The 27904-nt window shown below is 43.0% G+C and overlaps 1 protein-coding gene across 1 annotated transcript in view; it reads right to left on the bottom strand.

Annotated features, from left to right (window-relative positions):
* FBN2 (fibrillin 2) overlaps nucleotides 1-27904 on the bottom strand; it is a 150410-nt gene that overhangs the window by 109954 nt on the left and 12552 nt on the right. The window contains exons 5-6 of the mRNA XM_053409269.1: nucleotides 25784-25879; nucleotides 12095-12292 (exon numbers count right to left, since the gene is read on the bottom strand). Coding sequence (XP_053265244.1) covers nucleotides 12095-12292; nucleotides 25784-25879 — 294 coding nt within the window. The remainder of the gene's footprint in view (nucleotides 1-12094; nucleotides 12293-25783; nucleotides 25880-27904) is intronic.

Below are 27904 nucleotides of genomic sequence, written 5' to 3' on the forward strand. Positions count from 1 at the left end.
TCAACACCAAAAACAAAAAGAAAAAAGAAAAAGAAAGTTAAAAATCCCTCCTTTCAGTTTCTACCCTTCTTTTACTTATTTTCCTGACTTCCTCTCACCTCCCTCTTTGTATTCCATTTAAAAATTTATTCAGCAAATTCAAACCCTCTTATCTTACCCTTAATTATGCATCCCCATATAATATTACTTCATCTTTCCATTTATGGTCAAACCATTCTTGCAGTTTCTTATTTCACCTTATTACTCAAGCCACTTCATTTTGCATTAATTTCATAAATTTTATCTTTTAACCTTTCTGCTAAAGTCAATCACTTCCTTTCCAACATCTCTTAAAATTTCATTAGTGTTACACTAATTCCATAAATATAAATTCATTACAAAAGACATTTCTCATTCTAGGTTTATCCAACGTCCTTTTTCCTGGTTCCGGATAATGTCAGTCCTTATGTCATTACCGGTATATCCTCCTCAGTCAGGTGTCCTAATATCTGAGGCTCTCAAGTCACTTCCAAGCCCCTTCTGCGGGTTTTCTTGTTTCTGTTTATAGTTGCATACCTCCTTGTTCCCTGTTGGGCTCTTTCGCATTTTCTTCTCTTTCTCTTTGGGGAGCCAATCACCAGGGAGTTCCGTACAGTAGTATTCTTCATTTCCTTTTATCCAATTGTCACATTCCCCGGTGTTGCACTCAAATCTGCTTTTGATTTAATACCGAGGGACAGGCTTTGGGGAAAGCTAAGCGCCGCAAATATAAACAAACGCCTACTGTATCTCATCCACAGTCTATATGAAAATACACGGATCCGGGTAAGGTGTGACCGACAGGGCCACCTATCCAAGGAAATCCAAATCCACCAGGGGGTCAGGCAAGGGTGTGTCCTTGCGCCTACTCTATTTAACTTCTATATCAACTCGCTAGTAGGAAATATGGAGAAAGAAAATGCCCATCCCCCCAAATTGGCTGGTACGCCCCTCCCGGTCCTTTTATATGCGGATGACACAGTCTTAATGTCTTTTTCTTGTGTTGGATTAAGAAAACTTTTGAGATCTCTTACCAAATATTGCAGCATCGAACAACTAACAATTAACTACAACAAATCCAAAGTCATGGTGTTCTCTAAAAAAAGGAGGAGGCATAAATGGAGAATAGACAATCGCTCAATAGAACAGGTAGCAACCTTTAAATACCTGGGTGTCAGAGCTGCCCGAGGTCCCAGCTCACAAAGGACCAACGCCGCTTCGTTGTTAAGTATAAAAGTCTTTATTGAAGTTCAGTTTCACTTTCACAGCCGCTGAAGCTCCGTCTGAATCTCCTTCCCCCAGACACCAGTTTAAGACTCTAGCCTTGCTCCACCTCTTCCTCTGCTCTTTCCTCCTCTGGTTCCGCCTGTCCGTCGGGGTCTCGCCCTTCCTAGACTCTTCTGACGCTGAGTCCCCTGAATCTTCCCCCTCCCTCCGGCGGGCTTTAGGACCTGGTTCCCAATCCGGGTTTCCTGCTGTCCCGCGCGCCTGTACATTTGAACTTGGCGCGCGCACCCAACCTGCGACCTTCCTCCTCACCGTTGCACTGCTGCTGTCACTGCTCCCCCCTTCGGGGAGGCTAGCTGGAACTGACCTCCCCTCCGTTTCCCCACTTTCCGATGGAGGCTTGGTCAGCCCTGACTCATCTTCTCTCCCCGCTGGAGGGGACGCTGGTCCTGACACATGTGACTCTTCCCCCCCACTACGCTCTGGTGGGGTAGCTGGTCCTGATCCCCTGCTGCTGCTTTGGGAGTCCCCGCTCGCCCCTTGTTTCTGGTGCGTCCCCCCTGGGACCCCCCTTGCCCTGACCATCGGCGCCCCCTTCTGGGAATCTTCTGATTCGCTGGAGAAGCTCATGGAATCTCTCGGGTCACTGTCATACTCCCCTACGCTGCCCTCGGATTCCTCCCCTTCGCTCTCCATTTCCTCTCTCCCCTGTGCTTCTGCTCCTGAGCCCCTGACACTGGGTGTAACCTTCCAGGAAAGGGGCTCCTGGCGCTTTCAGATTAATAATACTATTGCAAATGCAGAAAGATCTACCAAAGCGTTAATAAGATTCTTCTATGGGAAAGGGGGCCAACACATACCGGCAGCCTCCCAGGTCTTTGCTGCCAAAATACTATCACAATTGTTATATGGATCCCAGATCTGCAGCTTTAAAAACCTTACTCTCTTAGAGGCATTCCAAACTAAGTTTTTCCGCTGCCTGCTGGGGATCCCCTCTTGCGTATCCAACATAGCGGTCCGTTTGGAGGTTGGGCAAATTCCTATCAGTACTGGGATATGGATATTGAAGATCCATTATTGGCTAAAGCTTATTTTCTTCCCGGTTGGGCTGGCACCTTTAACCTTACTAGATACCTACCAATCCAAATGGAAAGCTACACTGCTGGAAAAGCTTAAAGGCTTGGGGATCCCACAGCAGACCCTGATAGCGACAGGCTTCGAGAAAGCTAGGACTACAATTCGCCAGCGTATCTGGGACGTAGAATTACAATGCCACATGAGCAAAATGATTAGACATCCAGCAATAAGGGACCATGGGAGAGGTTTCTCTCCAGCTAACTATCTGTCAGGTCTTCAGGTACCCAAATACAGACGGTCTTTTACCCTCGCCAGATTCAACGTTCTCCCTTCTGCCTTACTTCAGAGCAGATTTGAGGGTAAACCATACACAGCACGGGTCTGCCCTTGTGGCTCGTTGGAAGTTGAAACTGCTTCACATGTACTATTACGTTGTCGTTTTTATGAGGATATACGTTTGACTTTTATTACACCTGTTTTGCAAAAGTCCAGGAAAGAATTGGAACACCATAGTTTAAAACTACTGCTAGAGGACAAGAATCCCAAGACTACATTAAATGTAGCTAAATTCTGTGCGTCTGCAATCAATCGCAGGAAGCAAGTGGTATTCCATAGTGACTAAACCCCTAAATGTTAATTACAGGGGGCACGCTAATAATTAATTTTAATTTTTATATTTAAATCCTTGTTATATTCATATTGTCTTTTGTATTTCTGATATATATTTTTTATGATCTGTGATATTGTGTGTGTTGACGCTGGTCTGTGACTGTATTAATAAATTCATTCATTCATTCATTCAACATTGTAGCAACAATAACCCAGGGTTTCCTGCCTAAAGTAACAGACGTGGACCTGAGTGAAAACTATATACAAGATACTCCTGGTGGCCAGGGTGAGAACTTCAATACATAACAGGTACTTTATGAGTGCCCTTTCTTTGATTCAACAAATCATGTCACTAATAGTCTGCACTATGGAGTTCCTGGGGTTCCTGTGTTTTAAAGCCCAGGGCAAGACGTCATAAGGGAACTCATCCCATGGGGCTTTTTCAATTTTGGAAGCATGGAGTGGCAGGAAGGCAACAGAATGCAGGAGAAATATTTACTGGAAGGCAAAATGCATATACCACCCTTGGCCACCTTGAAACAATAAGGTAAGCTCAAAAACAGGGGGGAAACACCATCCCCTGAAATTCTAAAGTGCTCTGAGAATAAGGCAAAAAAAAAATGAAGGAGAGAAAACTTTTGAGACATTGGAGGGCAGATTTCAGCACTGCAATTATTCGCCCAAAGTTAAGTCCCACCAGACACGTGGTATTAGTAACCACGTCAGTATTCCCAATAGCCTCTTTCAGTTCTTAGCTGTAAGGTACAGGGTTTGACCTTTAGCCTTCTGCTTCAATGTGCACTCAATGCATGGAGGCATTCAGTATAAGTAGACCTTTTATCTGCCAATGTTGCTTATTCAAATGCAGCCAACTGTGTCAGCAGAGCAGTAGCTAATATTAACAATTTACAGATGTTGTAAGTAGCAAATTAATGTGCAAACAGCAATATATGAATTCTCTGGTGGCCACTACTTCTACAAAGAGTGTCTCTGTTTGACTCCTTCACAAGAGAATGTTTCACAGCTAAATGTGTTGCAGATATTAAATTATTAAATAATTAATTGCTCTACTAGCAGGAAACAAAAATAGGCTAAGTTTCCCTCTCTCCCTGCAGTGAAAACATTTTAGTATTTAAGGAACTTTATTAATCATTATCAGCTTTAGTTCAATTTATGGTAAAAAAAAACAAGGAAGGAGGGAAAGACAGCAACTTGCATTATGTTAAACTGTTCTATGGAAAAGAAATCAGGAAGTGAAATATGAATGGAGCTTTGCTAGATCAGCAACTGAAGCTAGAGAAGCTATTGATATTTACATATGTACATAAATTAGGCCTGAAATTTGGTTGGACACATCACAGTCTTACACAGTGAGGTTCTGAACTAGCCAAATGAAAGCATGTATCAAGTTGATTTCAGTGGTTTCATAGGGCCACAGGTTAGAAGCCACATTGGTTTCCATCTCTGTAAATAGCTCTTATTATATTTTTCATGCCTCACTTCGTTTTTCATATGAAAAAGGGCTTGTAGGTCTTTTGGTTCAGCAGAATACTAAGATGAAATCAAAATATTATTGTGACCATTTACAGGTGGGAGACACCGACAGAGTCTGTCAGCTATGACATTGTTCTGCCCACTTCCATGAATATTGTGGTTCCCACTATGCCATTCTATGGTCCAGCAAACCCCACTTCACCAGAATCAACTCGAGTTCTTTCCAGGGATATAGAAACATAGGTTTCAGACATGAGTATTTCCCACCTCTGTCTGGATGCCAGCATGTGCTCATGAGAACTCAAAATTCCATGGCTACTGAACATGTTTCTTCTGCACTAGGCTGTTAGTTGCTTTTTAAAATATTTGTTAACATCAGTGTTTCCCTAACATATGCTGATACCTCCGCTTCTTGTTCTCAGTGGCTTCATTTTGCCTACATTCTTGTCAGCACTCACCACCTGAGTCTGCTATTAGAATGAGTGGTTCTAGCCAGTCATATGAGCAGAAATATCACAATCCTAGTGGCATAAGATGGACTTGTAAGGAAGTAAAGCTCGAGTCCAGTTAATACATATTTAGAGTGCCCTTTTACTGTAGATAAAGCAGGACTAACATCTGTTGTTTTCATCCCAAATTGAGTGTTTCTATAATCTTACAATGTCTAACCAGATGTGTTCCCAGAGCGATGTTTCACATCAGGGTAGTCTCCACTGGAATTGCTTCTCATCTGTTTCTAAGTTGATTATAAATGTGTACTAATTACTACAGATGGGACGCGGGTGGCGCTGTGGGTAAAAGCCTCAGCGCCTAGGGCTTGCCAATCGAAAGGTCGGCGGTTCGAATCCCCGTGGCGGAGTGTGCTCCCGCTGCTCGGTCCCAGCGCCTGCCAACCTAGCAGTTCGAAAGCACCCCCGGGTGCAAGTAGATAAATAGGTACCGCTTACTGGCGGGAAGGTAAACGGCGTTTCCGTGTGCTGCGCTGGCTCGCCAGATGCAGCTTTGTCACGCTGGCCACGTGACCCGGAAGTGTCTTCGGACAGCGCTGGCCCCCGGCCTCTTAAGTGAGATGGGCGCACAACCCTAGAGTCTGTCAAGACTGGCCCGTACGGGCAGGGGTACCTTTACCTTTACCTAATTACTACAGATATGTCAAACGGTCATCTCTTCCAGTTTGTCCTCTCCCCTAGACAGGTACAAGAGAGGAAACCAAATGTTTGGTTTAAAGCATACTTTAAACCAGCAGTTCTCAACCTGTGGGTCCCCAGATGTTGTTGGACTAGAACTCCCATCATCCCTGAGCTCTGGCCTTTCTAGCTAGAGGTGATGGGAGTTGTAGTTCAACAACATCTGGGGACCCACAGGTTGAGAAAGGCTGCTTTAAACCTTTCAACTTTAAAGCCCACTTTACTGTTTATAGCTACATGCGTAGTCGGGCTTTTTGCTTTTTGTATTGAAGAGCAGCTCTGCCATACCACATCAGAAGCAGCCACTGAAACTAAGCAAAGCTTCCACTGCAAAGCAACATGCTTCTCAGCAGATAAAGTGATATCTGTCAATGTAACTTTCTCCTCCTCTAGTTATCTTGTGGCTAAAAAAAAAGAGGCATGTCTCTCCTTCCTTGGAGGTTTTTAAGCAGAGGTTGGATGGCCATCTGTCACATTTGATCTAGTTGTAATCTAGACTAGGTGACCCCTGGGGTCTCTTCCAATTCTACAATTCTGTGTGTATGTGTCTGTGTTCTCTCTCTCTTTCTTCCGTTCTCACACACCACTTGTCTCCTGCCTCTCCAGAATGAAGTGCTCAAGAAAGCTAATCAAAAAACAATCCATCTAAAAAATTCCAGTAGACTCTTCTCCCTGGTCACGGAAGAAGAGTCGGCAGAAGAAGACTGGAAAAAATTTAAGGACTATTTACAGAAATATTGCAAACTTAAGGAATGTTGAATGATGTTGGATTGAAATTGAGTGGTTTCTAGCTGTAAGGATATAAAGGAATATGGATGAAAAAAAGGGCTTGGATAGAAAATAAGGGGATATTATAAGCTGTAATGCTTTAAGATAAGGATTTGCTGAACAAATAACCTGAAATGGAATACAAGAAGGGGAGGTATGAGGAGGTCAGAGAAATTTGTTATTGAAAAGTATGTTTTTTGAACTATATGGTTTTTTTTAAATCTTTTTGTTTGTATAAAAAATTGGAAACTTTAATAAATATCTTTTAAAAAAAAATTCCAGTACAATGCAAACAATCCAGTAATACCTAAATCCAATAATATAGAATGTAAACAGCTAAGACTAAATGCCTGTCTAAATAAACAGGTCTTCAACAGGCAGCTAAAACCTAACATAGCTAGGGCTAGATAGATCTCCCAAGGCAAGGAGGTTCCACATCTCAGAAGCTTTCCTACCAGATGTACCTCAGTTACAAGCAGGACATGTAGGAAGGCCTCTCTGTATGACCTCATAGATTGGGGAGGGTCATCAAATAAGTTTATCCTCCCTTTTGGTTACAAGGCAGCTCACGATCTAAACTCTTCTAAAAGCCACATGAAAACAAAACTCAAGCCAGCATCAGAGGCCAGCAGCAGAACCATACACATCAGGGAAGGCCACAAGCCAACATGCAGAATCTCATTCAAGATCATCAGATTTCTTTAAACTTAGGAACATACATTTTTGGGAAGAAGCATGCAAAGGGAATCACACTTGCAAGGAAGATGGGCTTCTACCCTACACTTAAAACAGGGGGCCTATCAAAGTGATGGGCACAGGAAAGCTTGTGTGAAAGGGCGTGTGCAAATAAAGATCAGGATGCTGCCACAGGCCTAGAAGGAAGAGGAACAGCAAACAGTGGTACCCTTAGAACCCTTTGTCCTACTGAGGACGATGGCTTGGACATGGCAGTTGTTTGCTGCCTGTATTTCCATGGTGCCATTCTTCTAAACAGGAAAAACAAACCCACGTAATCTCTCAAAGTAAAAAGCAGAAGATATGAGTTATGTGCCATCAAGCACACCAAGCAAGAGAAAGAACATCTGGACATGGACTTGAAATCTATATTTTCGAATTAAAAGTCAGGAGGTGTACAACAACATAATTCTCTCAGTTGTTCAGTTCAATGGCAAAGCGTGCTCTCACTAAAGGAGAGCACGTGTTGCGGATGGGGCCAGGCAAAGCACCCCGTAGTTGCCAGGCAGGATAGATTGAAGGGGCCTGGCTTGGATTGGTGGTTGGTGTTGCTGGGGTAAATTTGATGTTGCCAATTTGGGGTTGGGAACAGAGGTTATTTAAACAAGGTTCACAGCAAGCTGCTTTGTCTTTCGCTGTGGGCACCGGATCACCCGCCCTCCCTCCCTTTTGGGCTTGTGCTTTGACCTTGCTATGCCTGTCATGGGGGCGTCCACCTTGGTGCGGGGGCCTGGTAGGGATTTTTCCATTTGGCTGATTAGTGTGTGCCATTTGGTTTTTGCCTACTGCGTAGCAAATCGTCACAACTTGTAAGGTTGGCGGTTAGGCATTGGTTTAAATTGGTTGGTGGAGGGGTATGGATTGGCTGTGCCTGCCCCTCCAATGCTGCTGCTGCTGCACGGGAATTCCGTTAAAGGAATTCAGGGGCTTACCATCCTCTCGTCCAAACCCCTGGAATCGGGTGCGGGCCGCGTAAGCCCCTGGGAGCATGCGGGGAGAAGCTGAGGGTCTGTGCCGCAGCTCCAGTTATCCCTGATCTTGTTCCTCCACACTGGCTTTCGCTGGAATCCAGGAGTCAGTGCTGTTCCCCAAGGCGGGGGGGCGGGGACAGATAGTCATAACCAACGCCTAAGCAACCACTCACAATTTGTATGTTTAATAAAGTTGTGGCCAAAATTATGCCAAAAACCTTAAACAAAAATTTATGTGTGATGTGTGAGTTATTGGGGTAGGGGTGCTTTGGGGGACCTCAGCACGCAAATCAGGAAAACTGATAATGGCTGTCAAATAGTTCCATATAATACCTTTATGGGATTGTTCTGAGGATGCACAAAATGTGATTTCAAGTGCTTCTTTCATTTGGTTGGAAGACATAGCAATTCCGTCTGGATCTCAAATAGGGAATCTTTTCTGATTATGACTTGAAAATGGGATTCTCCATTATCTTCCCTAAGGGCCGGGGGTTTGAGCCCCACATTGGGTGAAATATTTCTGCATTGCAGGCAGGTGGCCTAGAATAGCCTTACAGCTCTTTAACTCCACAATTCTACGGTCTGAATAAAGGCCACACATAATCAGTTCCTGTGTTTCTCTGTTAGTTAACAAAAGGAACACAGTACTGTGTGCAGGAAAGCAAATTCAATCCATGTTTGCAATTGGCCTTTGTGTCTGGCTTAATAAGAATTATGGATATTCAGCACTTTTCAGGATTTGTCCCTTGTCAAAAGTCTGATGTTATCTTTATGCCTTTGATATTTTGCTTCTCTCTGAAATGATTTGACAGTACAAGCTTCTCAGCAGCCAAGTTCCTAATTCATGTTGAGCGAAGCACATTCAGAGCGCCATAAGAAGCAATTGTGAAATTACATAGTGTAAAAAAGAAAATGGTTGTTTTAAATGCGCATTGTTCACAGGCAAAATACCCACACTGTTTTCAATTTCCACAGTGTAATTCTGCAACAATGTCAACTGTTCATTGCACAGTTTAAGGATATTTGTCATGCTCAGTTAACCAGCAGCCAAAGCCGTGAAATGCCGAAAAACATTCTCAAGGGCACTGAAGCTACAGAGCCAAGTGAATCCTTGGCATACTTCTAATCATTTCTCTCCATAAACTACAGGAGTCATAAGCATCAGAGAAAAGATACTCATATAGCTAGCATACCCTTGAAAACCTCCAGGCCTGACACACAGTCTGTAAACTTCCGCCCATTTCCTATAAAATGCACTTTAAGAATTTTATTGCCTATTTGCAATCGGTAAACTGCTATCTCCTGCCCCAAGGGGGGCGGTGGAGCTACCTTCACATAGAAGAAGGCAGAAGTAGCAAGCTCTCCTGGGTCCCACCAGAACGGCTTTTCCCGACCAGGAACCAGGACTGAGACTAACAGTTCCAGAATCCCCCAAGTCTTTCTTTCCCTTCCTATGAAGAAAATCCCTGGGCACACGTGGGGACTCAGGGGCATTTTGGGAAATGGATGGGGAAAGTGTGAGGCTGCTTGGGGCCTGTGCTTCTCTATCCAGGCGGCCCATCCACTTCAGCGGACACCTAGGGAGGTGTACAAAAGTGCCTTGGCAGCACACTGGGAACCCCAATCCTAGAAGCAGGAAGGCCAAACAAACTCTTCTATGAGTTCTGACAGTGCGTACTACCATTAAGGAAGGCTGGACAGAGCAAAAGATGCAGTGCTAAAACCTTTTTAAAATACCACATACTTTGTTTCCCACGGTCAGCTTCTTTCATACACTTTTGTATACATGAATAAAAAATTTAAAAATTGTCCAGCAGAACCTTAGAGACCAACTAAGTTTGTTCTGGGTATAAGGTGCTACTGGACAATTTTTTAATTTATTTCGACTGTGTCAGACCAACATGGTTACCTACCTGAATCTACTTTTGTAAACAGTTACACCTCTTGTGCATGCCAGTATATAAGTTTGCATATATTCTCTCAAAAAATATACCAATTTTCCTGCATAAAAAAATGTAGTTTTGTAAGATAGTAGCAAACAGTGATGTGTGTATTTCATGTCTGTGCTTCAATGTCTTTGAGAGTGTTCTGCTGGTTCAAAGAACACACGCGAAGCCTGAGGCCCATATGGCTGCATTACATAAAATAAAAGCTGTTTACACTGTTGTGTTCCTACTGTAAGATCTGCAAAGAAAGTTTTATTCACGTTCATCCATGCCATTGCCTTCTGAGTCACATGAACAATTGTTCTGTTATTGCACTACTTTCTTGGGTGCGAGGCCATGAGCCCAATTCTTCTACCTGACCTATGGAAGTCTATTGAAACCTTGTGTTTTTCTTTCGCAGCCTAAGCCTAAGCCTATGACACTTTCAGTGAGACTTTCCCAATCTAGTGTCTTCCAGATATTTTTTGAACTACAACTCCCATGATTCCTCATCATTGGCCATGCTGGCTAGGGCTGATGGGAGTTATATGCCAAAGACATCTGGAGGGAACCAGGATGCAGAAGGCTGTTCTAAGGAGAAGGAAGGATATATTTACTACTGGTTACTACAGGAAATTACTACTGGTTACTTTTTTTCTACTCATTCCACATTAGATTTGATCCAATGGAAGAAAATTGGCGCATATGTCTGACTGATGTAGAACGACCTATTGTTATATTAATTCACCTTAGAAAGCAAAAGATCACTGTCTCAATCCACTGAGCAGAAATTATGTCACTTACTCATTTTGTAGAAGGACAAATATGCTGCTTTGTGAAGGCTGCCAATTTTAGAACCAGTCTCTATAACGAGGATTTCAACATGACTCTCAGATTTTAGTGTCAGCCCCGTAATTGCATTAATTACATACTCAGTGCCTATAGGGACAAAAACCTTTGAAGTACATTTTCTTAATAACTATAATAACCCTCACAATTTTCAAGAAAATGTACTTTAAAGTTTGCCTGGCGAAGGCCGGGAGTAAAAATGGACATTTCTCCTATATTTCACAATTCAGTATGTTGTGGACAAGTTACAACTCTGGGGGTGGGGAGGAGGGAAGTTGCTCTCACCCCTTTCTAGGAAACCCCACATTTCACTTTGGGAACCACTCGTTCACTTGTTTTACCAAAATGCAGTTTGTTCAAAGGAGGCAGGGCCTTGATTATGGACAGGGGCAGCAACAGTCACCAAAGGAGAGCACCACTCAGGACATGGCGGCACTGCAGTGCTGTCACTGCTGCAGACTCGGGTAGCATAGGGTAGGGCAGCAATGAAGTCAGGCCAGCAGGGCACACTAGCAGAAGTGCCAGATTGGGTGCCCAAACCACCCTGCTCTCTCTGCTACCCTTACCTGCCCCCTCACTGCCCCATGGTGACAGTAGCTGCTGGGAGGCCGAGACTATTGGGGTCGCCCTCTCCACCAGCTGCTCCTGTGCAGGGGAAATTATAGACACTTAATAGACATGGTATATACAGTAGAACCTCGTGTTACAGACAGGATCCATTCCAGAGGCCTATCCGTAACACAGAACTGACGCAAGCTGAAGCGCCACTTCTGAGCATGCGAGAGCGGCAAAACCCAGAAGTAACCTGTTCTGGTTTTTCCAGGTTGCCGCGGGGTGCAACACGAAAACACGTAACATGAAGCAGACGCAACATGAAGTAGGGCTGTATAATGGTTATCCCAAGAAAGGGAAAAGGCATCTATTGCAGTACATGAGACTCTATCTCAATGAGTAAATGGAATTGTTTTCACTCTTGTGTTTCATGCATAGTCTGTGGGTCTAATTCATTCTTCCACAAACACATTGGTTTCATTATTATGTCAATGCAGCCTAACAAGTATCTTGACACTTACAGAAATGCTTTATATTTTGAATATACTCTCACTTTCTCTCTCTCTGTATATATATATGAGAAAGGAGGGAAGAAACATCTGGCTTCAATCAATTGCTCAGATCTACTCTACAGTAGGAAAACATTTAAATTGCAGTAACTAATGTAACACAAATGGCTTACCTTGACATGCGCCAGTGCGGATGTTGGGGATGAAACCACGGCGGCATGGCTGAGGCTGAGCAGGGCACATCTCACAAGGATGGCCCCATGCACGTCCAATGGTTGCGCAACAAAGCGTCTTCGTGCAAACAATGCCAGTCAGCTGGCCTTGACACATCTGGTTGCTGACCTGAGTGAAACAAGGGCCTGTTCTGTAATCTGGAAATTAAGAGGAAACATTTTAATGCCTGAGGAGTGCCTCCACCTCCACATCTATAAACAGAGCAACTTTTCAGTTTACTTCACTTATCTGATGCAGTAATATGTTCCGTTTGAAAGCTTGCAACATAATGAACCATTTTTTCCTCTGAAGGGCCATGGCATGTTGTGACTTTTTTAAAATAAAAAACGAACAAATTCGCTATATCCCACTAGGGATTTAAATTCCTTGAACTCTTAGTGTACCTTGTCTATATTTTCATTTAAAAGGAGGGATTGTTAAACACTATCCACACATGAATGACAGGGCAGGTGTCATGCAGCTTGCGCAAATTTTGATCAGAGTGCTGCTTTGATATCATGACCTGGCAGGACACCGAGAAAATGGAAGAGGATCCCAGTGAGAGTGTAGCCACTGGGACAAGCTGAAGATGAGGAATGGGAGGCTGGGGCTAGGGAGGTCTCCTCAATGAACAGCAGAGGATGTTGAAGAGACAGCCAGCAGTTCACAGGGGCCAGAGGAAATAGACATGTCACCAGAACCAGAGGTGTCCCCTTCTCCATGAACGTGACAGGCTCTGAGGCTCCAGGAACAGTGGGGAATATACCTGAAGAGGCTGAGGTAGATGAGAGAACACAGCCCAGTTTACTAGTTGATCAGGTGAAGATCAGGTGACTTGTTAGGTCTGGGAGGTTTGTGGTCACTCAGCTTGATTAAGCTCAGAGCAGGTGATGATCACATGCTTTAAGGAGAAAGATGGCCTCTTCTCCCTTGCAAATTGCCCTGATCAAAGGACAATTTGCACCTGGAGATGGACAGGAGGAAAGGTGTGCTTAACTTTCCCCCAACCATGGGGAAAACTAGCTAACTACACACACTTTCTCTTTCTCTTACACACACACTTTTACCCTGCCAGAGTTCTCAACATGTGCCAATTTCAAAAATGTGGGTTTGGGACACCCTGATGCTACAGTAAAGGCATCTGTTGGGGAAGATTCAGGGGGAAACAATTGGCACACTTTCTTGCCCATTCTCCAGCACTAATTATTCCTTCCCAAAGGTGCCTTGCAATGAAGAAAGGAGTGCAACAATGCCATTACACACAGCTATAATGCAACAAAGCCAAAAATTGCCCCTTCATTTCAGCAAAAGAAATGGCGAGCCTGCAGGTTACATTAAAGTTTTGTATTCAGTCACTTAATGTCCAAGCCTCTTGCAATATAGGCCACTATAAAAAAAAACCTGTATTGTATAACAAAACACCACCTTTATCCAGAGAACACAGAGCAGTTTAAAGTATAAAATACAAAATACATGATAACACCCCACTCCGACCAATAACCCCACCGCAGTACCCAAAGGCTTGCTTGATAGGCAAGACATGGCAGATAATGATGCTGAAACCAGCAACAGACAAGCCCTGGTTGAAATACATAAAATTTCTTTATGTATGAACAAGTCAGAGAGGATTCAGTGAACTGTTTGGAAAACAGGTCGTACAAGGACAAGCTAAATGTCTAAGGAAAAAATGAATATAGCTAAGATTCAAATAAATGTATCATCCTAGATATGTCAAATAAGAGTATGCATTTCTTTACCTGGGTAACTAACGGAGGGATTTTAAAAGCTGGTTTCAAATGTAGCAAATTTATGCTGAGTACTGGAAAAGGTTCCTTATCTTGCAGCTTTCCATCTGGATTCTGCCCCCACACAAGGGTTCGATTTAGTTCAGGGTGACATAGTACCCCTGCTATAAACCTTTTGGTGAGATGCTTGATCTCCCTACTGGAAACGTATTCATGCTGGCACAGGGACAGCCAACATGCTTGTGTAGCTTGCCATTCCGTACCGCAATGGTGAGCAAAGATGGGACATTATCACAAGGCTGTCGGCCTGTTTTGCATGTTCATGATATCTGCCCAATTGCAGTGTTTGTGTCAGTCTGAATAACTTTTGCTTTGTTCCACACGCTGCCACCTATGTCTGGAGAGGCCCATTACTAAATGCTGGAAGTCCAGCAGGGATTCTTATTACATCTTTATTCTATGCACTATGAGTCTGAATAGCTTCTTTCACACACAAGAACAAACTGTGCATGTAAAAGTTGACGGAAACGCCGCCCCTAACTTCTGGACTTTAAGCAGAAATGAGCAGTTACTTCATTTTGTTTGGGCTATACACCCTGTTCATCTTCCTCCTATCGCAATTATTTCACTAGTTACAGAGCAATTCAAAGCCCCCTTGCGACGGATGTGTAGGTGTATGTTGAATTGGCCCTAAGTGTCCCTCTGTCTTTCCCGCCAGCCTCCCCTGGCCTCCTCCTGCCCACTACCTGCAAAGTAGGGCCAATGCCACTCTGCTAGAGCAGAGCACCTTCACGAAGCCAGGCAAAGTTCTGCCAACAGGATCTCTACTGGGTGGCAGCCAGCAAAAAGTACCGTAGCAGGGCTGAGATCTGTTGGATTCTAAGCCTGCCCCACTGCCATCATATAATGGAATTGGCACTGCCTGCCTTCTGCCCTGGCTTTTGGAATGGCAGAGCTGCAGTGGTAGTTCCATCACGCCATTAAGGTACTGCCGAGCTAGGAGGGAGTATGAGAGCCAGTGTGGTGTAGTAGTTAAGAGCGGTAGACTCGTAATCTGGTGAACCGGGTTCACGTCTCCGCTCCTCCACATGCAGCTGCTGGGTGACCTTGGGCTAGTCACACTTCTTTGAAGTCTCTCAGCCCCACTCACCTCACAGAGTGTTTGCTGTGGGGGAGGAAGGGAAAGGAGAACGTTAGCTGCTTTGAGACTCCTTCGGGTAGTGATAAAGCGGGATATCAAATCCAAGCTTTTCTTCTCTTCTTTGCAGTGGTTCCCAAACTTGGGACTCCATCTGTTTTTGGACTTCAATTCCCATCATCCCTGACCACTGGTCTTGCTAGCTAGGGGTGATGGGGCCTGTAGTCCAAAAACAGCTGGAGACCCAAGCTTGGGAAACCATGGTTTTTAAAGGAAGACTTGCATCAGCCAATGCCCATAGGATTTTTAATATTTTCATGCCACTTTTCCTTTGGGTTGCTCAAAGACGTTTACATGAAGTTCAGTAGGAGATTGTCCATCAAGGTGCTAACTTGGCTCTCTGGGCTTTAACAAAAGTATCCATATCATGCTATGATCAAACCATGCTATGGATCAGCTCCACTCTAAGGGACAACCACTTTCTAAGGAATGCCTGATACTACAGTGGGATGCTTTTATTTTTCCTTTTAGAACTACCTTCCAAGTCATTAATTTCTATGTTAAGGCTGAAGGATTTCACAAGTCCCAACACATGGTGATGTATTCATGATGGTATCCTGGACACGTCACCAGTGTATCAGGCCTACAAGTCCACAATTACATGGATCTGAAATATTTCCGTAGACACATATCCCCGGTGGCATTTCAAACCAACCTATGCAAGGCTGATAAAATGATTTATTGCCATGGTGCATAGGAAAACAACCTGGCACATTGCTGAAGGCATTCCATGCTTAGGCTGACGACACTTTTTTCCTTACACCTAATTAAATTAAACGTAAAATTAACATAAACAAAAATTAACTTCATATTTTCCTTGTGCGCAGACAAGTGTCATGTTAGGAGTTTCACAATTTGTTTTTGCCCCACTGTTGCTATGGGAACAATTCTATCAAAAGACACTGATGGAACACATGTTACAAATTATAGTTTGCTTAGCAAATCTTATGCCTTGATGAGAGTAGGTAACCTACTTTTCACATGTAGTTGCTACGTTTTTCTCTGTCTCTGAAAACTGTCATCTCCAGAATGGAATGACTTAGAACATGGAGAATGACAAAATAGCTATAATAAAACAATTATCCATCTCTCTGTGTGTACACACATATATTTACGCCTACCTTATGGTACTTTTTCAGCATCTTTCATTTGTATTTTAAAACAACAGCCAGATCCTAAGACTGGATGTAACAAAAGTGACACCAATGCAATGTCACAAAACTTACGCTAAGCTCCAAAATACACAAGCTAGGAAGTAAGCCTTATTGAGCACAATTGAATTAACTTCTGAGATTGTGCTGTAGATCTTAAATCAGCAATATTAGGCTGGCATGGCACTAATGCAAATATTTGGGATCAGCAGATAACAGCATTTCCATAGTTTGTTCACCCCCACAAGGTCCCCTTCCATTCTTAGGCTCCGCACAATTATAATCCCATGCACCGGGAGAGCATTGCTCAGATGGCTTGCAACAATGAACGATTACAACAGAATAAAATATACTAAAATACCAAAACAAAAAAAAATCAAGAAAAATACATAAACTACACATTAAAAATCTATTTTAAAGCAGAGCAGAGCTAGAGATCATGATTAAAAAGTGCCACAATAAAAATGACAACAAAAGACAGCCTGAGAGGGGACTGCCCACGCTTCATGGGCCAAGATGGTGCAGCCACTGAAATGGTCCCAGCTTTTGGCATCATCAACCATGCCTCTGATCTAGGTGGGGCAAGAGATGGGTCTCCACTCTAGGTAGGGCACAGAGAGCCCAATACTTAGTGAAGCGATCACAGTATCACTTAAGCAAACACCCTGATTTAGCCCTCATTCCACTAACCCACAAATCAGACTTTTATAGGGTTCAAGTAAATCCTGCCTTTGTGTTCCCAAGAACATGTTTCATTTCTGTATATAATTCTTCAAAACATAAGCATCTGCCAATATGCTTTATGTTCTGGCCTACTGTTGTACAAAACAGACTATTAAAACGTCAAACTGTGCAGAAGCTGCAAATAAATACATTAATGATCATCTCAAACATTTTATTCCAATAGTTTAATGGCCATTAATGAAAAACCTCTTCTTTTTAAAATAATGCATCACAGCCAAAACAAAGAGGTTGCCATGAGGCTTTAGCTGTTTACATTAGATAGTCATGTACTGATTTAGACCAGATAAAAATAAAAAGCATTTTTACAATGTTATTCAGCAAGCTGGGAATAATACAGTGCAGGTGGGAAATGAGAGCCAGTCTCTTCAGTTGGGGGAGGATAATTAAAGTGGTCATTTTTCCTAGAAAATTAACTCTGCTTAGAATAAGATAAGTCTCACAAATGAAAGATCAAATGCTTTTCTACAATCCTCTACTCAAATCATGCTAGGACTGATGTATGCTACCACTACACCATTTCATATTTTCTAATTGTATGCTTTCTCTTCCATCTAGGCTGAGTGCATATGGAATTTGACAGGCGTTCCACTGCCATAGTAGCAGAACATTTCTGAATCCAGGGTTAAGATTGCTAACTTAATCTAGCTGCTCCTAATACTCACTGGAAGCGGCCACCGAGACCATATAACACCAGTCCTGAAAGACCTAAATTGGCTCCCAGTCTGTTTCCGAGCACAATTCAAAGTGTTGGCGCTGACCTTTAAAGCTCTAAATGGCCTCTGCCCAGTATACCTGAAGGAGCGTCTCCACCCCCATCGTTCAGCCCGGACACTAACGTCCAGCTCTGAGGGCCTTCTGGCGGTTCCCTCACTGTGAGAAGTGAAGTTACAGGGAACCAGGCAGAGGGCCTTCTCAGTAGTGACACCTGCCCTGTGGAATGCCTTCCCTTCAGATGTCAAGGAAATAAACAACTTTCTGACTTTTAGAAGACATCTGAAGATAGATTAGATAGCCTCATGACTATCTAATGTAAACAGCTAAAGCCTCATGGCTCTGTTTAGGGAAGTTTTTAATGTTTAATGCTGTATTGTGTTTTCAATATTGTGTTGGGAGCTGCCCAGAGTGGCTGGAGAAACCCAGCCAGATGGGCAGATGATGATGATGATGATTGCTTGAGCTCCCACATACATGCTAAGTAGCAGCCTTGACTTCACTTTAATCTTGTGTTAAACAAAGAACATAAGAAACTGCCTTATAAGAAGTCAGATCATTGGTCCATCTAGGTTGGTATTTTCTGCACTGATGGGATCCTCCCGACTGGGGACATTCAAAGCCCTACTGGAGATGCCAGAAACTGAACCTTGGATGTTGTACCAGCCCTCCCCCTTCATCCCTTCAGTTCTGGAGAAGGTGCTTTGAAAGCAAAACATCCCAGGTTCAATTCCCAACATCTCTAGGCTCAGCTGCAAAAGGCCCTGTCAGAAATGCTGAAGAGCTGTGGAATAAAAAATGTAAGGTCTTATATATATAATAAATGTTCATAAATGTACTAACCAAGCATGTACATAGATATGTGGACCACAGGTCTGAAGCAGCACAGGAAGACCGTCCTGAAACCATTTTGACTCCCAAACTGACCAAATGTTTTCTCTGCAAGGAGGGAGGGGGTGAGGGAACCTTCCCATTGTCTCAGGAATTGGGAAATCACCAAAGGGTGACAGACTACCAGGAAAGGCAATCAGATAATGCATTATCAGATAACCTGGCAGACAGGAAAAACAACAACATTCAAATTTCTGTTCTAGACCACCTTTTCTGTGATGTAGGTATGATGTTTGTGGGGGGTGGTCTTGGGTTACACCCCTTCTGTGATGTATGTATGATGTATGGAGGGATGATCTTTAGCTCCAGGGCAGGGAATTTAAAATGTCTACACAGTATAAGGGCAGGCACACCTTTGTTCTGGGTCCTCCTCCGTCTTCTGCGTGTGAGGGGAGCACCCTGTTGCAACAGTTTAATAAAGATCAGGCTTACTAGCTGCTTTGCTTCTCAATATTCTCTGGTTGGCCTCTGTTATTTTCTCCTACCAATAGGGAACCCACGTAAGGACTCTTGGATACTCCATTAGGGGAAAAGGGCAGATTTTGTTTACAACAGCTGCTGCCAGCCAATGTAGGAAACAGTGAGGCAGGTGGACCAACAGGAGCAACCAGTGAGGGAGGGGTTAGCAATAGAAACTGCACTCCAACACAGGCTTTGCACACAGGGGAACTGCAGAGGCAGCAAGTAACAAAAAAAACACTTACTGAGCCGTGCAGCAGTAGAGGAAAATCTTGAAGGGCTGGGGTTTGGTTTTGTTTTCAAAGCAAGTGTGCCACAAATGCACAAAGGAAATTAAAAACATAAAGATGCTAAAAAAAATTGCCTTAGTACTTATGGGCATAGCCTTCATACACAGCATTTATTAAGGAGAATTTGAATATGGATATTAAAATGGAACCTACAATGCACTGTTTGAATAGAGCAATCAGTCAATAATAGCAGGGCAGTCAAATGGAATATTGGATTCATACAGGATAAGCCGTAACAGCATTTCAGGCTTGCAGTCCGTTCCAGCACAGAAGAGAGTTATTTCCCATAAAAACAAGGCATGCCCAACCTATGCATGTCAGATTTTTAGACTGGAAAATTTCTCTCTCATTATTACTTTTGATTATTTTCAGATGTTTTTTGGTTTAGAGGGAAGCCTTTCCCCAACTTTCCATGTACTGCTTTCATTGTGCTAGCTGATCATTGCTAGCGCAAACAGACAAGCGGGATCGCCACAGGTGGCACAGCAACTATGGCACACAGCCAGCAGCTGCAGCCAAGCCACTTCCCAAACTGGGAGGGAAGATAATGGACTTTCCCCAAACTGGGGGGAAAAGGTAACCCAGAAAAGGAGGAGAATGGAGGATAAAAATCAATGCCAAAGCAAACAAAGAACAGACTTGTTTCTTCTCAGGGATAGTTTATATGGAAGGCAAGATGCTTGGAAGCCTCCGTGTACATAGAAAGCTACTGGGAACAGATGCTGCATTCAGCTCCAAAGAAAGTGTGCAGTTCCACTGCGACACCAGGCCCAATGCACCACCACAAACCTAGCCACAGAATGACCGCTGCCCACATTAAATGGGGAGACCCTTTGCATGGTCGCGGGCAGCCCACTGGACCCTATGCGGCACCATTAACACAGGCTTGGCTTCGCCTTCCCCAGGCGGGATACCTGGAGGTCTCCGCCTACCTTAGCCAGTTGCCCAATCCCGCCTGGGGAGGTGTTGCCAAGGTGATCAGGCCAGGTAGGGGGAGGGACCACCCTGCCCACACAATAGGGGGAGGATCTTACCTGGGAATCGTCAGTTGGCTCCAGAGCTTCTCCCACCCTACCCACCCTCAGTTAAGACTTCTTTTGCAGGTTAACCTTTTCTCCACAGGTACGTGGGCGCTGCTACGTCAAGGTCGCTGTTGAAGGGCCGGAAAGGAATTCTCCTGCATTGGCAGGTTTGCCTTTCCCGTAGCAAAACGTCACAACTTTGGTGGTATCAGGCCTTGGGTGGAATCCTTTAGTCTATCTTCCCTAAATTAGGGGTGGGTGTGTAGCAGTGACTCACGCCACCCTTCTCTTTGCGGTGGCGATACCAGGGTTCCCCGTTAAAGGGGTTGTTTTGAGGGGAGGCTTTGGCTGTACGCTGAGAGGTTGTCATTGCGATCCCCTGCGACGGCGGCGTAACAGAGGCAGGCTTTCTCTGCTTGAACATATGTTCTCCGGAGCCAGCCCATCCCCCCCACCCTCTGGATAACCCTGATGTTCCCCAGATCCCCAATGGGGGACTGGGAGGGATAAACGCCCAATGCCTGAACCAAGGTCTACCCACATCTGAAACATAATAAAGTTGTGGCCAATTTTAATCCCATAACACATTGTCTTGAGTCGTTATTCCTCACGGGGGCAGCCCAGGGTTTGGGGGGACTCCGCCTGTCCACGCAATGGCAATAAGAATCCCTCTAAATCTCCCCAGAAGGGCATCCAGCTTTACAAGCCCCCCAAGACCCAAGCAGCGCACTCAGTTTGTACCCGGTACCCCCAGAGTTGTCTTGTGGCAACACAGGCAATTGTAAGATCTGAGGTGCCACAAATTGCTTAATTGTTCTGTTCAAGATGGGCTGGTTTTGTTGATTTTTGGAATATGAGGTATGGAAATGTTACGGCTCAAAAGAAACGTGTTTCTGTAAAAAAATATAATTTATGAAGAAATAAAAAGATGTCTTGATGCTTTTTTAAGCTGTCCTGCCAATGAAGAACTAGATATACGTCATTTAAATAATGAAACGCAAGTTATCATAATGTGAAAATGGCCATAAATGCACATTATGTTGCAACTAGGAGTGAGGGAGAAAGGCTGTCCACACATAAAGATGAATCTACCTAATTCGCATTTCCTGAAACTACCGGTATATGAGAACTAAAATGCAGGCATGTTGTGAAATCCACACTTTGAATGATGCAATGTGGTTCTCCAACCAAGTAATCTGTACAAAAATGCATATGCTAAGTAAAGTTTGCATAACGATGCATGTCTTAGTGAAAATAATGTACAAAAATGCATTATACTAAGGAAAACTGCACTTAAAGGTATAGATTATGAGAAATTCACAGTAAAATGCTGGTGAATTTTCATAAGGAAAAAGAAATCACAAATTGATTTAGCAATGTGGTGATCTGAACTTATGACTGGAAAAAAGAGAAACAGAGATACTGAAATTGACAAGATTTTCTGATCCCTAGTTGTAATCTGGCAAGTTCTATCCTTATCTCTTTGTAGTTCCTGGGTATAAGGCTGGGGTACCTCCTTGTAATTATTTACTTTTCTTTTAGGCATATATACACAGACACATATAAGAATAGAACGTAACAATGTAATTACAACTATTTACCTATCCTAGCCAACTTTAATATGCTACTGGATAGATAAATAGATAGATGATAGATAGATAGATGATAGATAGATGATTAGATAGATAGGTAGATAGATAGATATAGATAGATATAATACAGATGTGAATATACATTCCAGTAAATACTGTTGGATAAATAGTACTACCTACTATGGTGTTATGTGCTGCAAGAATCTTTAAAGCATGAATTTACTTCTAACATAATTAGAAGCTTTTTATATAATTTAAACATAAATTCATCTCACAACTTTTGAAAATTTTCATGACTATAACAATCCTTCTCTATTCTCCAAATTCAAGTTTAAAACTATTATTATTATTATTATTATTATTATTAACATTAAGATATACAAAGCATACAAAATATTATTAAGCCAACCTGCAGCAGTGTTTGCCTGCTTGCACAATGGAAATCCACTTTGCAGAGTTAGACTTCTGGTTTCTCGTAACCCTGCTCAGCCTCATGCTTATCTCCAAAATTTGGCCCAGAGGGTTCTCCAAGCCACTGAAGCAAATTTTGGAGGCATAAAGATGCCTGCTCATATTAGAGCTCACCCATAATTCATTGTACAGTAATGTGGATCTTTGTCTTTATTTGTTTGGTTATCATTATGTTTTATTTTTACATGTCAAAAAAATTAACATAATGGATTATATTCAACATAGCACTATGGAGACAATTCTCTCTGCAGAAGAACTATCTTCCCTCTCATTTGCCTGTGTGTAAATATACATTCCAAGCATTGATTCTATTTTCACCATGCAGTCCCTTCTGCCCTCCAAGCATCTACTCAAAACGGTTGAATAGCTCTCCCAAATTTGGGGGGGGGGGATCCTAAAGATGGAATAATCCAAAAACTGCCTTCCCCCTTTTGCTAGCCTTTTATGAATGGGAGGCGCCCTTCACTTCATTGATGGATATTTTATGATTCAAGTAAATATCAGTTGTATCTGATCAAGTCATATTCGGAAGAGCCCCCCCCCCCGAAAACAATGGGCTTATTAAAAAATTACTATCTTGAAACCCCTGATTTCAATGGGTTTATTCTGGGTATGAATTATCTGCCCTTGGACTTTATGGTAATACATGGGACGCGGGTGGCGCTGTGGGTAAAACCTCAGTGCCTAGGACTTGCCGATCGTCAGGTCGGCGGTTCGAATCCCCGCGGCGGGGTTCGCTCCCATTGCTCGGTCCCAGCGCCTGCCAACCTAGCAGTTCGAAAGCACCCCCGGGTGCAAGTAGATAAATAGGGACCGCTTACTAGCGGGAAGGTAAACGGCGTTTCCGTGTGCTGCGCTGGCTCGCCAGATGCAGCTTGTCACACTGGCCACGTGACCCGGAAGTGTCTGCGGACAGCGCTGGCCCCCGGCCTATAGAGTGAGATGGGCGCACAACCCTAGAGTCTGTCAAGACTGGCCCGTACGGGCAGGGGTACCTTTACCTTTACCTTTATGGGTAAGAAATCTAATTACTAAATATAATAAAATACCACCCTCAAAAAAAAACCCCCAACATTTTTATTAATTCATATGACTACTGAAATTCACATGATCTTCATAAAATTCATATTGCATAGAAAAAAAATATATTCTGCAGTTCACAAAGAACATTCTTCTAGATTATCTGCATATCTTCAAAAACCAAGAAGCAGAGCTGGCCACAGGAAGGGCTTCCAATAAAGGATACAAAATAATAGATAGGAAAGTGTGGCTGGGAGGGTCCAAAAGAGGTTGTGCTTTCTTGCAGCCCAGCAGCAAACCTTCAAGTTAAATATACTGTAATCATGCCAGTGATTAGTTACTGCTCAGTCTCCTGTCTCCAGCCCGGAAATTAGTCTGCTAGAAACCCAGATAGCTGAACAAGCGGTCACGCTTTATCATACCACGGAGTTTGAGAGGCCAATCTGAAGGAAAGCTACATGTGTTCCATATTAGGGAGAAAATACCTAATTTAAATTACCTTAATTTACAGAACTATAAAATCTCTGTATTTAAAGTACAATAACATAAATATTAGCACGATAAATTCTTTAAGGCTGCAATCCTAAACACAATTACTAGGAAGAAAGCCCCACTGTACACAGTAGTTTACATCTGAGTAAACATGCGTAGGATTACACTGCACAAATATTAACACAGTTTACCCAAGAAATCTGCGGAAACTTTAGCTATAAACTTCTAAGACTTCAAATTAAGAACTCTCACTAAAATTTCAAGCTACAAAGCAGGCAAATTACCAGAACTGTTTTGCTATTTTATCATTAAGCACTCACTGCCTCTGAACATTAAGCAACAGTGGTCTCTACAAATTGTACTGGTTATGCATTATTACTAAAGGTAAAGGACCCGTGGACGGTTAATTCCAGTCAAAGGAGACTATGGGGCTGAGGGAGCCGGCATTTGTCCACAGACAGCTTTCCAGGTCGTGTGGCCACCATGGCTAAACCGCTTCTGGTGCAACGGGACACCGTGACAGAAGCCAGAGCACACAGAAATGCTGTTTACCTTCCCGCTACAGCGGTACCTATTTAACTACTTGCACTGCTGTGCTTTTGAACTGCTAGGTTGGCAGGAGCTGGGACAGAGCAACAGGAGCTCACCCCGTCGCGCGAATTCGAACCGCTGACCTTCCAATCAGCAAGCCCAAGAGGTTCAGTGGTTTAGACCACAGCGCCACCTGCGTCCCCCTTGTGGCATGGAGCCTGTGACAAGAACCTGAGGAAGTACAGGCTGTGGCATTAAGATCTGTAGTTCCAACTCAAAATCATTTTTTGGCCTGAATTTATGGAGCAAATGAGGCTATGTTGTCAAGGCAAGAGAAGTTTAGGTAACAGGTCAATATAAAGCTATAGCCACCCCACTATAAACAGTTCCCACAGGGTAGGGGTGAGGGACCAGAAGAGGCCTAGCTAATCAAATGATCATCAAGTGAATGATATATTTAAATTAGACAAAACAAAAGGGTTTGCTACTGAAATATCGAAACTTGAGAGAGATCTATTACAAAGTAAGGCTAAATTACTTTCCAAAATGTATAGATTGTTACTGGATTGGGAAGTGCTAGAGGAGGAGGTTAAATCTGTGATGATTCAGTGGTCTAAAAATTTCGGTTATAATATTCAGATGGCATCCTAGGAAAAGCTTTGGAGAAAGGACTTAAAATTTACTTTAGAAGAAAATTTTATGAAGATGTTCTACCGATGGTATATTACACCAAGCAAGCTGGAGAAAATGTATAAAACCAGCTCAAATCTTCACTGGAGATGTAAAGAATCAGAGGGAACAATGTACCACATGTGGTGGAAATGTAAAAAGATTAAAAACTTTTGGGAAATTATCTATAATGAACTTTAAAAAATGTTCAAGCTAACTTTCATCAAAAAGCTGGAAGCCTTCTTGTTAGGTATTATTGCTGCAGATATACTGAAAGAATTAAGAAAGATATTTATGTATGCCACTACTGCGGCGAGAATGTTAATAGCTAGATGGTGGAAGGGAGATAAAACACCAACTAAATTGGAATGACAGGCGAAGTTATTTGAATATGTAGAATTGGCAAAGATGACAGGGGAAATTAGGAATCAAAGAAACCTAGAGTTTAACAAAGAACGGGATTTATAAATTATATTTAAAGGGAAATTGTTCTCAGATGAAATCTCTGACATGTTTTGAATAACTTCTGCAATGTTATATGCTACCAAGAATACGGACAATTAAGAATAAGTTAAAAAATATGAAAACATGCAGTCACCAAGGTAATGATGGACCCACATTGATTTCATGTACATTTCCCTCCCTGCAGTTTTTAGTTCTTACCTCTTTCACATTGTGGGCCTGTGAATCCATACACACATGCGCAGCGATTGGGTCCTATGCAGCGACCGCCATTCTGGCATCCATTTTCACAGACAGCTGTGTTTTGAATTAGAAAAAGGGGGGGGAACCCATAATTACGTACTTGGTCATATTGAAAATATCCCTTTGAAGTTCTACAGAACAAATTAATAAAATGGATGCTTTTCACCATCATTATGCCCAACATGGTAATTAAGTGAAACTTGCAATAAGTCTTTAGAATAGCTTTAATAAGAAATTACCTGCTTTTATGCTTGAGCTAGCGCTTGCTATAATGCAACCAAGTAAGTGAGGTTTGCGGCAGAGTGTTGGGAAGAGGTCAGAAAATATGAACAGGTTCTAGGAAAAGGATCTATACTAGGCTGAAATTCTATACCAAGGGTGGGGGACAGACCCAGACCCTGAGAGCATCCTAGGAGTTTTTATAGTTTGGTACATACTTTTCTAGATGCATGATGAACAGTGAGGTATGCATACATATACAAATCCAATGGGTGCAGAATGGGTTACTTCCGGGTTTCAGCAATCGCGCACGCGCAGAAGCGCTAAATCACGCTTTGCGCATAAGTGCCGAATCGCAACCCGTGCAGACGCGCCACTGCAGGTTGCAAATGCTGCGGGCTGCGAACGTGCATCTCGCACGGATCACGTTCGCAACCTGAGCGTCCACTGTACCAGAAATACAATCAGTGAGCCTGTTGTGGATTATGAAAGAATGGGAGGTGGAACCCAATATACCAATCATAAAACTGCACAGAGAAGGTCATATGGACAGCACTATATTAAAAATACAGTGGACCCTCTGGATACGAATTTAATTTGTTCTCGGGGTCTGTGAGCACCCCGAAAAATCTGTATCCAGAGGTGCTGCTTCTGCACATGCACGTCGTGTGATAGAACACTTCTGCATATGCACGAGCAGCGAAACCCAGAAAAATACTTCCAGGTTTGCTGCTTTCGCAACCCGAAGTTTACATTACTAGAGAGTAACGTAACCTGAGGGTCTACTGTACACGGTTTCCAAACCAAAAAGAGAGAGAGTTCATAATATCTAGAGAAGGGCAGGAAACCTATAGCCCTCCAAATGTTGTTGGACTCCAAAATCCGTCAGCCTCAGCTAGCCAGGCCAGTGGTTAGGTATGATGGAAGCTGTAGTCACAGATTTTTCCACTTCTAGATGAAATCTAGCTGAAGGTCTTACCCAGATACCATTTTCCTTACAATGGAGGAATAGTTCAAAGACTGCTTGAGCAAACTGCAGCCTACCATTTCTTGCAAAAACAAAACTGTAAAACATTGCAAAGAATATTATCACTGATAATTATGTGTGAAATAATATTGCAAAACTATCTGAAATAAGTATTTCTATCATACGGTAATCAAAGCTTCAATTTGCTGGCCCGTTAAGTGAAAACAGGATCAGTTCTCCCAAAGAAACATTTCCTTTTATACCCCTAGGATTTCTGAATGGGCCTCTAAGCAAACAAGCATTTACATACAGCAGAAACCATTCCCCTACTCCATATCGAGACACCCCAGGGGACATGACATTTGTCTGCAGTGCCATGATGTCTGGGAACAGAGGGACGAAAAGCACATATGTAGATAGCAGGAGGTGGCAAAGAATATCCAAACAGAAGGAATGAAGGAAAAGTTTGTGTTGACAAGATCAGAGTAAGTGTAACTTGCTGGTAGGATATAAGGAGGGGCAGTATAATTAGGCTAACGTGCTGTGAAAATAACGCTGATGGCTTAAAATCCGTTCTGCATTTTTCAAGGCTCACTAATGAATCTGAGCATCTAGATTGCATTAACAAACCCCATTTCACACAAAAAAGCCACATATAAATGTACTGTTTCTAAGAAGAGAGCAAGATCCTGCAACATCCTCCAATCTGGTACTTTCCAAATGTTACAGAACTACAACTTGCGTCACCCCTGACCACGGGTCATGCTGGCTGGGGCTAATGGAGATCGTAGTCTAAAACATCTGGAGGTCATCAGGTTGGAAAAGGCTACCATACTGTGTGCCTTGCCTCACTGACACAGGAAGACGCTATAACTTTGCCCTCATAATTTCCT

Source organism: Podarcis raffonei, chromosome 11 (genome assembly GCF_027172205.1).
Source record: "Podarcis raffonei isolate rPodRaf1 chromosome 11, rPodRaf1.pri, whole genome shotgun sequence".
NCBI classification, from domain to species: domain Eukaryota; kingdom Metazoa; phylum Chordata; class Lepidosauria; order Squamata; family Lacertidae; genus Podarcis; species Podarcis raffonei.